We start from the raw sequence: 14,837 nt of genomic DNA on the forward strand, positions 1-14,837 counted from the left end.
AATTGCAGACAGTTTAGAAATCAAATAAATTTGGAGACTTTCATATAATTTACTGATTTGAAGCATCCATCTGCTGCCCATACTACAAGGATGATGTAAAAACTGAAGACCTTGCATTGTATTTTTACATTAACGAAAGAAATCTGTCTACCCATGGAAATGAACAGAAAAAAATAATTATCTCAATGCATTTATTATGATACAGAATATTATATACCTTTGAACTAATGGTACATGATATAGTTTTAAAAGGCTGAGTAAAAATTCGTAAAATTGGTTAATAACTTGGAAAGCAAGAATTACTGTATAATGTACAGTTAAGAAGATAAAATTAGTCTATCTGGATAAGAGGCAAAGAAAAAATAAGAAAAAATTCACACACTTTTCCAGAGTAATTATAGTATAACATTGCACAAAACATAGGTACAGAATAAACAATGTTGTGTGGTTATTTCCAGATTGTATTTTTTCTTTGTTAATTTATTTGGGATTGACAAAGATGGCTTCATACTTCTGTAATAAAAAAGTTATCAAGCCAATGTTCTCATACTCTTGAATTTGATTATAATTTTTAAAGTCCTTATTATTTCAGTTATCTTTAGAAATTACATGTTTTCACTATAAAAATAAAAAACGCTACATTAAGAAGGCTCTCATGTTGAATTGTAATCCTCAATGTTGTAATGGGGCCTGGTGGGAGGGGACTGGACCAGTGTGACAGATTTCTAATGAATGGTTTAGTACCATTCCTCTTGGTACTGTCCTCATGATAGTGAGTGAGTTCTCATGAGATCTAGTCATTTAAAAACATGTAGCAACTCCCCTGACTCTTGTGCTCCTGCTCCAGCCATGTGAGATGCCTGCTCCACTTTTGATTTCTGCCATGATTGTAAGTTTCCTGAGGCCTCCCCAGAAGTTAAGCAGATGCCAGCATCATTCTTCCTGTATAGCCTGAAGAACCATGACCCAATTAAACTCTTTTCTTTATAAATTGCTCAGTCTCAGGTATTTCTTTACTACACTGTAAGAATGGCTTAATACAAAAATATTAGTCAAATTTACCTTATTAGTGGCTGGTGTAGTGCAACCAATGATGCATGAACTGTAACAGACACAACAGAAAGGTGGAAATAATCAAACATAACATTAACATGATGATGAAGGCCTCTATGGGGGCTAAAGTGCAGCTTCAGTGTTCGGCTACTTATTAGTTGCAAGGCATTCAGATCATCTGCCCTGTAAAAAGGAAAAATTAGCATGTAAGTATGAAATATTTAGTAAAGGCCAATATATTATAGAGTAGTTGAAACTATAAAAACCATTTACTTACTTTTTTAAAATTTTGAATTAAAGTAATTTTTAAAGCATCAAATTTGCATTAGAAAGCAGTATGAAACATACCAATTGAGAAAATAATCAGATCCCACCTATTGTTTCCTATCAGTCCATAATATGAACTATTTTTTCACCAATATCCCTATAAAATGAATCCTTTTTGATACTTCACGAGTTAATCTCATCTTAAAGAAAATTTTACCCCATAGAGAATACTGTTATTACGAGACTGCAGTACAACATAGGTCACATGCTATTATAATAAACCCCAAAAGATATTTCAAATTATTTTTACTCTACAAAATTTTATTAAGTGCTGCTCAAAAACAAACAGGCTATTGCTTATTTTAAAAAGTAAAACATATCTTACTGTAGGTATTTAGTATGTCATTAGATTTATACATACTAAAAACGTGAAACAATGCCATGAAAATGACATCCAATTATACTTAAACAAATTCCATCCATACATTGTAACTATCTATAGGTAATGAACTACCAATTCATTTCAGCTTATTCCACTTAAAGAATTCTGACTTGGTTAAAAAAAAAAAAAACCAATAAACCCTTATGAAATTCTTTGTAATGAACAAGTATTACAGAGGAACAGTAGCTACCATATAAAAAAACTTTTTTCTCATGATAGTGAAGAGGACATCTAAAGTAGGCCTTTTAGTAATGTGACTTTTTAGTTACTTATCCCACATGCAGTCTGAATTTATATATCATTTTTGAAAATTATTGCTAAAACTACATTTGAGACGGGGGAAAAAACCTGCATAAATAAAATTGTTAAGTGAACCTTGATTCTTGTTTTAAATGAACACAAGCAAAATTTGTCCCTAAAACGTATGACTGCATGTCCAGGTGTGTGGGCAAGTTGGATGTAGCCAATCCTAAAACTTCCTCAAGGGTTCTAGAAATGAACTACAACAACTGTCAAGTATGTGTCATCAGTCTTGATAACTCTCAGAATATCAACAAAGTCCTACCTAAAGAAAGCATAACTGATGCCATCAGGAAAGATTAGCCAGTGATAGAGTGGAAAAGAGTTCAATTACATTTAAATGCCTCATGGTCGTGGTATTAACAGTGCAATTTCTAGGAACCAGGAAAAATTGTTCCATATTTCTTTAACTTGTCTGGTTTTGTTATCTGGAGATCATGGATTTGGCAAGGGCAAAATAGAGCTGGCCTAACCATTTTCATGAAGTTTCCCCAGAAAACACATGCAGTTCAAGACAAGATAGCAATAGGATGAATTTTAAGAAGAAAATGGGTAATCTAATAATAGCAAATAACAGTCATAAGTGCCTAAAGGTTTTTTAATTGTTTGATTAGCTACTTACGAATAATCTCCATCTGTGAAGTGTAGATCCAAGGATAACAGAAAATTCATTTCCTCAAGTGTTTCTTCAATCTGAAAAGAAATTACACTATGAGATACTTTTTGAATCTTTATAGAAAGTTAGAAATAACACCTTGAGGCATTACAAAAAATATTTATATAAATTAATATGAAGAGATGTTTACCTTTCTTTCATCCAATAACATTTTTACTTTGAAGATCATAACATCATTTAAAACAACCTCTTCATTTTTGTACAAAATTTGAAATGTTTTACTGCAAATTAGAGAATCATGAACTGAGGCTGGAAAGGCTAAAGTCATACCTAAAACAGATAAGATATGTAATTGACAGGTAAAAAGTAAAATATAAGACAAGCAAATTAATACTTGTACTTTAAAATACTATATGTTTGATTATATTACTACAGTGTCATTATCAATTTATACTGCAGTATTGGAACATTTCTGAAAGTTTACTTATTTCTATGATTAGAAAATAAATAAGTACATTATAACCATTGTAAAATTACTGCATGACATCTTAATCTGAAAGGTAAATGAGGAAATATCAAAGTAGAAATTTTAGAGGTTAACAACTGATCTGTATACCACATTTAAGAAAGCAATTTAGTTTTCCATAGCTGAATAGTAAAGAATTTGGTTGGCCTTTGTCCTGGTTGCTAGGAGTTCAGCTCTAAATACTTGGAATGAAGAATTTGGCTGGCCTTTGTCTCCAGTTTCTGAGAAGTAGCCTCTAAATCCTTGGTGGCCCCTAGTTTATGCTAAAGAGATGACTCAGGATGGGGGCTGGCCACATCACTAAGACCAGCCATGTGATTAGAGAGTTGAGCTTTGAGCCAAGTGATGTAACCTCAAAATCCAGAGAGGGGAGAAGAGTTAAAGACTGAGTGACATGGGCAATGATTCAATCAGTCATGCCTACACAAGGAAATATTAATAAAAATTCTGAACATTGAAGTTTGGGTGAGCTTCTCTGGTTGGCAATACTCTGCATATCATCACATACTGGATGTTCGAGAGGAGGGAAGTTAATGCGTGCTGGCTTAACGGGGAAAAAACAACGGAAGCTTCACATCTGGGAAGTTCTCAGATCAACCCTATACAGGTTCTGATTTGAATCCTTTTGCTATAATAAAGCTGTAATAATAAGTACAGCACTATGCTGAGTTTGGTGAGTTGTTCTACTGAATTATCAAACATGAGGGAATAATGGGAACCCTCAAATTTGTAGCCACCTCTTCACAACTGTGGGTAGCTTGCAGACCACTAAACTCATGGCTGACATGAGGGGAGTCTTGTGGAGGATTACGTCCTTACCATTTGAAGTTTGGTTTTTATCTCTGGGTCACTGATCTCACTCCAACAGCCTACCTGCTGTTATGATCTTATTACCCTGTGCTGCAGAAATAACAATTGAAACTAGGGACCAAAAAGAAAAGAAAAAAAAAAAAAAAAAAAGAAAAAGAAACTAGAGACCAACGTGGGTTTGGAGCTTAAAATGGGATATAAGACTCCAACTGGAGTAGTGAGGATATCTACATAAGCTCGTGGATGTCAGTCAAAGGCAGGGAGCCTCTGCAGGCCAGGGAGCGCAGGGTTCAAATGCCCACATGAAATTCACATGGGGTGGTGGCCTGATGTCAGAGCCTGTGTGGAGTGAGGAGGGCAGCCGAGAGTAAACTGTCAGAACCTGAGCAGGATGAGGAGGCAATCTAAGTGCAGGGGTGACTTCCAGCGAGGCATTGGGAGCCCAAGCAGGATGAATAGGGTAACCACAAGGGAAGGCACCTCACGCTGGGGGGTTGGAACCTAAGTTAGATGGAGAGGGTGTCTTTACAGAGGAGCAGACTGGTACAGGGTGTGTAGGAACCCGAAAGGCATAAAAAGACTTCCATATGGGGGTGGGAGTGAAGAAGGGAGTAGGCAGAAGTAGCAGCCTGACACACTACTGGAATCTAAGTGAAGTGAGGAAAAGGAGTTCCTGGCACAAGGCCTTACTGAGATCAAGTGGGGTAAGGAGGGGGTCCACATAAGGGAGTGACCTTGCATAAGGTGAAGCCCAACGAGTTCAAGGAGACCATCTGTGTGGGAGAAGAAGCAGTGACAGGAGATTGGCAAATATAGGGGACTGATCAAATAAGGAAATATATTAAAGGATAAGGGGAGCCAGTTTTCTTACCTATCGGGGAAAGGATGTACACATATGGAAAGGAGATACAAATATAGAATGAGTCCCATGGTACTGGATTGAAACAGAGTACTGATATGAACTTACGGTTTTCACCATATATTTATATAAAGCCATGTAAATTTGCATATGTATGTGTAAATGTATAGGTGTATACAATGTACTCACTATCTTTGTCCACTCAAACGGTCTGGGAGTAGCACAACCACAAATGTTAGTCTTTAGCACTATTCTCCACTAAAACGATTCACAGCTTTGCAGAAATGGTTGGTTCCAAAGCTGGGGCACAGACAAATCTGGACCATCTTTTTATACTAGAAAGTAAGGAACTGATTAGAGAATGTGGGGACACAACAAAAGGGCATAGAAGCTAGCTGAAAGAGAATGCCCCTGGCCATATCTGGGACAAAGTGAGCATCAAAATAAATTATGACAGTAATGGATTAACATCCATTGAGTAACCAGAAATCCGTAAGTCCATACTGATAGAAAGAAATAAGCGAACGAAAAAATCAGAAGTTTAAGAAACAAGAGACATTAATTGCAAAGTGAAAAAGAGTAACATCATAGTGGAGAAGCTGGAAAGAGAGCACTTTAATTAAGTGATCCAAGTTAACATTATTAGGAATTGGACAAATAGAAACCATGTATCACCTAACAGGATGTAACAAGAAGAACAAGCATCACTTCTGAGATATTCCTGTCAAAAACACATAAAATGAATCTAATCATGATGAAATTGTAAACCCATGAAAATTGAAGAACATTCTAAAAAATAATAGGTTTGTAGTCTCCGCAAAAGTGTCAGGGTCATGAAAGTCAAGAAAAGACTGAGGAATTGTTCTAGGATGAAGGAGACTAAAGAGACATAACAATTAATTACAATATATGATTTGGAACTGGATCATTTTGCTATAAAGGACTTTACTGGGACAACTAGCAAAACTTGGATGGGGCTAAGGATAAGACGACAGTAATGTGTCAGTGTTAATTTCTTGATTTTGATGGGTATACTGGGGTTATGCAGAAGAATATTCTTTAGAAAAAAATGATGCACTAAAATATTTCAAATGATGGAGCAATCATATTGACAAATTACTCTTACATGGTTCAGGAAAAAAATTCTTTATGCTGTACTTGCAACTTTTCTGTTAAGTTTGAGATGTTTCAGGAAATATATACTTAAAGGGAAACCAACTACACCAGAAACTCAACTTCTGAGTATGTTAAAGAGCTGAGAAGGGAAAGAAATTTTACTCAATAAAAGTAAATTTTGTTTAAAGCACTCAGGTAATGTGAGGTGAGAATCCACTGCCTAAAGAAACAAAGTTTTCTCTATTGCTCTTCCCTGAAGATGCTGCTTCTCTCTCAATACTTCCATAAAACTTCTACCACTGGGTCTGGAGCTTCTTTGTTGCTTACTGATGCTTTCAGACATTCTTTGTCTCTCCTCCCTAAAACCACTTATACCACTGGCTTTGAATGTCCTGTGATCAGACAGTACAGTACTACTCACTATCTTGCTCATTTTTGTACTCTATAAACCCTGCGAAGCCTTCATTTGTTAAAGGCTTTATTTCCTAATTTAAGGTCACTTTTTCAAAAACTAGTCTAGCCATAACTCTTGGTGAACTCAATAGCTATGTAGGTAAACCTTCTAATTTTTGATGATCTGGGTTCCTTTTTTCCTCTTTTTAAGTGTTCTTGCCCTCTAACCCTCTCAGCTCCTCACTCCTGTGATCATTCCCTAGACTTTTATATTACTAATGACTGCAATCCATCTGTAATCCGAATTTCTTTTTTTAAATTTCCAACTTTTAAGTTCAGGGTACATGTGCAGGATGTGCAGGTTTGTTATACTGGTAAATGTGTGCATGGTGGTTTGCTGCACAGATCATCCCATTCCCCAGGTATCAGGCCCAGCATCCGCTACGTATTCTTCCTGATCCTCTCCCTCCTCCCACCCCCTACCCTCCAACAGGCCCCAGTGTGTGTTGTTCCCCTGGATGTATTCATATGTTCTCATCATTTAGCTCCCACTCATAAGAGAGAACATGTGTAATGTCTGTTGTAATGTGAATTTCAATCAACCTCTCCTCCCATACTTCCACCTGTCTTTCTAGTTCATACCCTCTAAGACCACAAGTTCAATAATCCTTTGACTACATTTAGGATAGATTCCATGAACCATACTCCATTTCATTATCCCATTTCTCTTAATTCCTTTTTTCCTTACCCATCTTAAATCCTGTGATCCATCATTATAATACTCTTGCATATAAACTATTAAGGATATATGCTACTCTTGCTTTGTCATATTGACCTGGATAAATCCCAACTCCAGCTCTCTGCCCAATCCATACTTGTACCCACAAACTGAATGTGCCTGGAGAAAAATACACAGCTATCTTGACTGGCTATACTTCAAATTTATGACTATTAATTTCAAGTGGGTCTTTACTGCTGCCTAGCAATCACACTGTATCCAAATCCATTTTATCCCCATATTCTTAGATGACTATTTCATAAATTATTTTCTCTCCTCAAACCTAGCCTTCAGTCTCACTGATAAATTTGGTTCTTATTTCATGAGAAAATAAAAATAATCAGAAGTTCTATAAGCTCTACTACTGGATCTACCTGCAGATGCACCTAGACAAACTCCCTATTTCTCTGCTCCCCTTTCTGGCAAAACTCAAAAGCCTTTGCTATTTAGTGTGTCTGATTCATCTCCTATTCTCTCTTCAGCTCATTGTGTGATAACCAGCCTCTAAAATGGCCTCCAACGATTCTCTTCCTGATATTCACACTATTGCACAATCTCCTACAAAGGACCAGGGTTGATCTATGTGATAGAAGTGATAGGAGGGGCTGGGCACGGTGGCTCACGCCTGTAATCCCAACACTTTGGGAGGCCGAGGCAGGCAGATCACTTGAGGTCAGGAGTTTGAGACCAGCGTGGCCAATATGGCGAAATCCTGTCTCTAGTAAAAATACAAAAATTAGCTGGGTGTGGTGGCAGCCACCTGTAATCCCAGCTACTTGGGAGGCTGAGGCAGGAAAATTGCTTGAACCTGGGAGGCAGAGGTTGCAGAGTGAGTTGAGGTTGTGCCACTGCACTCCAGCTTGGGCAACAGAGTGAGACTCCATCTCCAAAAAAAAGCATAGTAGGATTTGTGTGAATATAGCAGAAGTAATTGACTATAACCTAATGAGAGATCCTGGGTCAGAGGCATGCAGCTAAATTTCTGACACACAGAAACTGTGAGATAATGTTTGTTGTTTTAAACTAAGTTGTGGGATAAATTTTTACACAGCAATAATTAATTCATACTCCAATCAGACTTTAGCCCATATAACTCTTCTTATCAAGACCACTAATGATTTCTGCTTTGCTAAATCCAAAGGTCAACTCTCAAACCTCATCTTACTTGACTTACAATCAGTATTTAACATAGATACTATGATCCATCCTATACTATGCATTCTCTCATTCTTGTTCTTTTGTTTTTTCTCTACTTTTTTTTTTTTTTTTTTTTGAGACAGAGTCTTACTTTGTGCCCAGGCTGTAGTGCAGTGGCACTTATCTTGGCTCATTGCAGTCTCAACCTCCAGGGCTCAAGCGATCCTCTCACCTCAGCCAGGCTAAATTTATTTTTTATTTTTTGTAGAGATGAGGTCTCATTATATTGCCCATTCTCTCGTTCTTGATACACTTCCTAAATGTACCTTTCTGGACATCACACATTTCTAGTTCTACTCCTACCTCATGGGCCACCCCTTTTTTGTCTCTTTTTTTTTTGCGGGGGGGTGGTGCTGTTTTTTTCTCATCAAGAAACAGCCCAGTGCAGTGGTTAGGAACATAGATTTTGAGCCAGACTGGCTAGGTTTTAGTCTTGATTCTGCCACTTACTAGATCTGTGATCTTTATTCATTCTTCTTTTCCATGCCTCACAACCAATTCTTCAGCAAACCCATTGGTTCTACCAACAATACTAAAAATGATCAGACGGAAAAAAGAAGGCTGCCTTTAGGAATGCTCTAAAGGAATTCTCATGTCAGATAAGAAGTTGTATACAAAATCAGTAATTCTAAATTGCTGTGGAATGACTTCAGTGAAAGTTGCCTATATCCTCAACTGACATCAATATTTTAAGCTTTAAAAAAGAAATACCAGTGACTTACCGATAATAAACTTCATCTTAATTTTATTCTCAAGCCAGAAGCAACAGGCAACAGATGTGTAACTTCCTAGTAATTCATTCACTCATCCAATCAACAAATATTTAGTGAATACTTATTATGTATCAGGTATTCTCTAGGTGTTCAGGATACACAGTAAAATGAAAGAGATAAAAATCTCCGACCTCATAGAGCTTATATCCTAACAAAGTGGTGTGATAGAGAATAAATATAGTAAGTAAATGATATAATACATTTGAAAGTTATAAGTAGTAAGTGCTACGGAGAAAAATAAAGAAAGGAAAGAGGGATGAAAAAGATAGCAATTTTAAACAGAAAAGCCAGGCAATGCTTTCTTGAGAAGGGAACCTATCAGCACAGAACAAAACTGATTCCTGTGTTCTTTCCCCTACTACATGCCTCTAGGTCGCTGTCGCCTCCTTCACCCTAGCAGAAGTCTGGAATTTTATTCTCTGAAGAGAATCAAAGTCCTCCGACCTAAAAATCACCTGGCAAAACCTAGAGCACATGAACATATGAGCATAGGCATATTGAATACTAAGTGCAGAGATTCCAAAATTGTTCTCTACTGGGCTCCTAGAAGGCTGTCAGCTAGACTCTTACTCTCTAGGAAGGAGACAGACAAGAGTCTTCTATGGCATTTCAAGAACTGTAAAATCTGAGATTTTTACCAAACTTGCAACCTAACAAGCTAGCCTGCCACACTTTCATAGATGATAGCAGAAGGCACAAGACTCTTGGGTCAAAGACAAAAGGTTTGATTATGCACAGCATAGCAAGCAGCATGAGCTTCTTGTTCATATTAGTTTCCCTTGTATTCACTCCCTCAAGTCCCATGAGAGTGACATGGAGGCCGGCCAAGTGGATACTACGCATACAGTGGGTTTTTGGTCACAATTGAGGAACCCTAAGCTTTGGAAACCTCTATCTTTTAAAAGGGTAGCTATAAAAAAACCTATCTAACTTTTGCACTGTCCATTATACTGGAAAGTAAATAAATATACTGTATGTTCTAGACAGAGACACTGTCTTAACTTCCAAAGCTGTTCATTGCACACGTATCCTTAAAAAGATAGTCTGTAAACAGAAGGTTTTCAGTGTCTCTGCTCATAAAATGTTTCTCTCTGCTCAGAAACATGAGAAATGATGGAGAAGAATTTTCAATGATATATACAGTATAATCTTAGATTCTTCACAGTTCTTGACATGGAGAATCTGCTGAATCCAGTGAAAAATAACTATAAATACTGACTTCAAAGATTCCTTAGACAAATGGCTCACCATCACCCTAAAATGAAACTCAGACAAGTCCCCTGTATGCTCTCAGAATTTCCCATCAGCCTTCCTTTCAGTCATGTTTAGACAACTGAGGCCTATCGAATATCAGAAGGAAACTTTTAACATGTAAGTTAGAGACTAAAACAAAGAGGAAAAAAAGTAAGTTATACAAAAAATTTTTAAAAAAAGAATATTGTTTTTAGAGAAGATATTACATTCATGAAACAGGAAAACATTGCGATAGCAAAGGGACACTCAGAGAAAAGAGTACTTGGATTTTAAAATGAAGAGAGAAGCGATGAGACAGAGGGAAGGAGAGAAGAAAAGGAGAAAAGAAGGAGAAAGGGAGTGGGAGAGAGAATAAGAGAGGGCAAATGACAGAAAGCACAAAAGCAAATAACTCAAAAAAGGGTTACAAATAAAGATGAAGAAATATCATAGTAGAGCAAGAAGAGAATGGGAAAAAAGAGAAGAAAAAACTAAAATTTAAGAAAGCCAGTAAAGATGATCCACCTTGTAAACAAAAGAACTTCCAAAAAGAAAGAACAAAGAAAACAGATGGGAGATAATTATTAACAAATTAAGAAATTTCTCAGAACTGAAGTACTCAAAGACCCAAGGTACATCATTATGTGTCATCAGAATCCCAGTTACCAAGAGGATGTTCTACCAGATTCTTGAAAGGGGAAAAAGGTCACAGAGAAGATTAAAAATCAGTCATTTATTTTTTACGGAGAAAATAATAAGATTAGTAATCAGAATGGCTTTGGAACTCTCCACAGCAATGCTGCAAACCAAAAAATAATGGAGTAATATTTTCAAAATTCCAAAGAAAAAAGATTTCCAACTTAGAATTCTATACTTAGCTAAACTTCCAAACAACTGTTAAATGTAGAATGAAAAGATTTTTAGATGCTGAAGGCTTCAAAATATTTATTTCCCATGCCACTTTTCTCACCAAGTTAACTATTTATAGGCTCTACGAAACTGAGAGAATAAACCAAGAAAGAGAAAAAATAGATGTTAGGAAATAAGAGATTCAACATAGAGGAGATGCAAAGGGAATGCCTAGGAAGATGGTGAAGGAAGATCCCAACAAATCCTGTTCCTTACGTATACAGTGACCAATGTAGTTTGGATTCGTGTGCCATAAACGATAGATTTGTTAACATCCCTGCTGCTAGGGTACCAACTTTTAACCTGAGGACAGATCAAAAGCTTGGCTAGATTCTTTTCAGTGCTTGGCTTATTTGAAGGTGTACCAATGAAGTTTCTTGCCTAGATCATCTGATGATACTATTTTCACTTCACTGAAGTTTTCTGCTTTGGCTTGCTCCTGAGAGTTGGAGGAAGGCAATGTTAAGTTTAGATGCAAATCAGTCTGTTCCATATGTTAGATAGCCAATATTTTATCACATCACAATCTTGCCAGAAGCCCTGAAAGTGGTAAACTCTCAGTTTTGCACAATTCACTCTTGACCTTGCCCATTAACATCTCCAAAGGGAGTCTGAAAACCTTTCAGGTATAAAGAAGCATACCATAACCCAGAGACTCTGTTCAACTTTTCTTTTGGGAGACTTCTTTTAATAATAGCAGTATTTATGCTATCTTACACAGCTGGGTTTGTGCTTACCACTCAATTTTTTTCAGGCTCAACCAGATATTTCCTTGGAATACACTCATTCTGACAAAATACATTCATAATGATAGTACTATAAAGAAAGCAAAAGAATAATTAACACAAACGTCAAGAGGGGGATACAGGAGGATTTTACAGTACTAGTGATGTTCTATTTCTTAAATGAAACGTTGGGTAGCTGGGTGTTCCTTTATTATTTAATAAAATAATGTGTTACATAATCTTCAAATAATGTGCAATACATTTCATAATACAAAGTTACACATTCATTATATAGCTGCTTTGTGCCATGGATTGTTCTCAGCTAAGTGGACTGAACAAAAAAACCAACCATTTTCCCTGACCTCACCTAATTCTGTAAATTACATCTACACTAAGTGTTACAGAAGACAGAGTGCTATGACATCTTACAATATGAGGGTGAACTTAGGCTGTGGAACCAGGAAAGGCTTTGGTGACAACATAGCATTTGAATTGAAACACCATGAAAAAGAATTAGTCAAACGAAGATAAAAAGAGCCTTTCAGGAAGAAGAAATAGAGATTTCTTGAAGGCAAGGACCTTGTCTCATTTACTTCTTACTTCATATTAGTATTATGAACATGGTCAGCCCTTATGGATGTGGAGAAACTGAAACTCTTGTGTACTGTTGGTGAAAATGTGAAACAGTATAGCTGTTGTGGAAAATACTATGGGGATTCCTCAAGAAATTAAAAATAGAGCTATTGGCGTCAGCCCTTATGGATGTAGAGAAACTGAAACTCTTGTGTACTGTTGGTGAAAATGTGAAACAGTATAGCTGCTGTGGAAAATACTATGGGGATTCCTCAAGAAATTAAAAATAGAGCTATTGGCCACACACAGTGTGTGGCTCACACCTGTTATCCTAGCACTTTAGGAGGCCGAGGAAGGAGGAACAGTTGAGTCCAGGAGTTCAAGACCAGCCTGGGCAACCAAGTTAGGCTCCACATGTACAAAACATAAATTTTACAAATTTGCTGGGCATGGTGGTGTCCAGCTGTAGTGTCCCAGTGACTCACAGGGCTGAGGCAGGAGGACTACTTAAGCCCAAGAGGTCAAGGGCAGTGAGCCAGGATCACACCCCTGCCCTCCAGCCTGGGTGACAGAACAAGACCCTGTCTCAAAAAATAAAAATAATAAAAATAGAACTACTATATAATCCAGCATTTCACTTCTAGGTATTTATCCAGAAGAACTGATAAAAGAGGGTCAAAGAGATATTTGCACACTCATGTTCATTGAAACATTATTCACAATAGTCAAGAGGTAGAAACAACCCAAATGTCTATCTACAAATTAATGGATAAAGAAAATGTGGTATGTACATATTAGAGAATATTATTCAGCCTTAGAAAAGAAAATCCTGTCATAGCTACAACATGGAAAAACCTTAAGGACATTATGCTAAGTGAAATAAGCCAGTCACAGAAAAGCAAATACTGCATGACTCCACTTATATAAGGTATCTAAAGCAGTCAAACTCATAGAAGCAGAAAGCAGAATGTGTTGACAGGGGGTAGGAAAATGGGGAGTTGCTGTTCAATGGTATAGAATTTCAGTTATTCAAGATAACAAAATTTTAGGCCAGGCATGGTGGCTCATGCCTGTAATCCCAGCACTTTGGGAGGCCGAGGTGGGTGGATCACTTGAGGTCAGGAGTTTGTGATCAGCCTAGCCAACATGGCGAAACCCCATCTCTACTAAAAAAAAAAAAAATATTGGCCAGGCGTGTTGGTGCATGCCTATAATCCCAGCTACTCGGGAGGCTGAGGTGGGAGAATCACTTGAACCAGGAAGACGGAGGTTGCAGTGAGCCGAGATCACACCACTGCACTCCAGACTGGTTGACAAAGTGAGACTCTGTCTCAAAAACAAAACAAAAAAAATTAAATAAATAAGTAAATAATTGAAATATTGTTCTGTTATTCCTTTTTACACTTTAATGTTATCAAACTAAAGGCCCTGGGAAACAAGAAGACCTAAATGTGTATGCTAAGTTTACTGTCTTGAATCTGAAACTTTGTTTTCTAATATTTGCTATTTGCTAGATGATAACAACTCCATTAAGTTAGAAACCACATTAATCTTTTCCACTACTTGAATTTAGGACTCAGCACTTTAATTTAGGTCTTACACATAATAGGCAATCATAAACTATTTATTTAATAAATGAATTTTTGTCTAACTTCTTAATATCCTATTTCCTTGTTCAAATGACTTGATATTTTGCCTATCAGTTATCTGCTAACACAAACATTCAGATCTATAGTTTTAAAGACTTGAGATAATCAGAGGCCTCTAAATGCTTACATTCAATCATGATAGTTTACATTTTATTTCTATCACTATCTGTATTTCCATTTCCTTTGGTTAAACAGCACTGGTATCTTTCATTTACTTTGTGAACAAGTGAATATTCATTCAAACATAATTTATTAAGTCTCTCAAGTACTGGGAACTAAGAGACATGAACATAAGTAAGAACTCTGCCCATCTTCAGAGTTCCCAGTCTAGTTTGGATAGAAACATTCAAATAAATAATTGCAGTACAATGTGATAATCTCTTAACCGCCTATTTCAGCAGGCCAAAGCAAATGGCAATGTAACACTATCTCTTAAATCAGGTAAAAAGACAATTAAAGGGCAATGATAGAAGCTGTTGAATCTGAGGAAAGCAAAATGGAGGCTTGCCAAATGACTTCCATTTTGTAATCTATGCAGTTTAATTGAAGGACCTAACTTTACAGTGAGTTTTCCATTCATGGCTGTTGAGATTATTCAATTACTGATAACAGTAAAGA

General features: G+C 36.7%; 1 protein-coding gene across 11 annotated transcripts in view; it reads right to left on the reverse strand.

The window, feature by feature from the left end:
• The window catches only part of LOC105479484 (family with sequence similarity 135 member A), a 135,071-nt gene that overhangs the window by 85,554 nt on the left and 34,680 nt on the right, over positions 1-14,837 (reverse strand). For 9 of the 11 annotated variants that reach the window (XM_071096897.1, XM_071096891.1, XM_071096902.1 and 6 more), the window contains exons 6-8: positions 2,869-3,008; positions 2,685-2,755; positions 1,063-1,236 (exon numbers count right to left, since the gene is read on the reverse strand). In XM_071096897.1, the coding sequence (XP_070952998.1) occupies positions 1,063-1,236; positions 2,685-2,755; positions 2,869-3,008 (385 nt within the window). Of the gene's footprint in view, positions 1-1,062; positions 1,237-2,684; positions 2,756-2,868; positions 3,009-8,807; positions 8,884-12,009; positions 12,074-14,837 lie in introns of those variants that run through there. The other 2 variants (XM_071096894.1, XM_071096893.1) reach the window with 2 other exon arrangements.

Source organism: Macaca nemestrina, chromosome 5 (assembly GCF_043159975.1).
Source record: "Macaca nemestrina isolate mMacNem1 chromosome 5, mMacNem.hap1, whole genome shotgun sequence".
In the NCBI taxonomy this organism is placed as follows: Eukaryota; Metazoa; Chordata; class Mammalia; order Primates; family Cercopithecidae; genus Macaca; species Macaca nemestrina.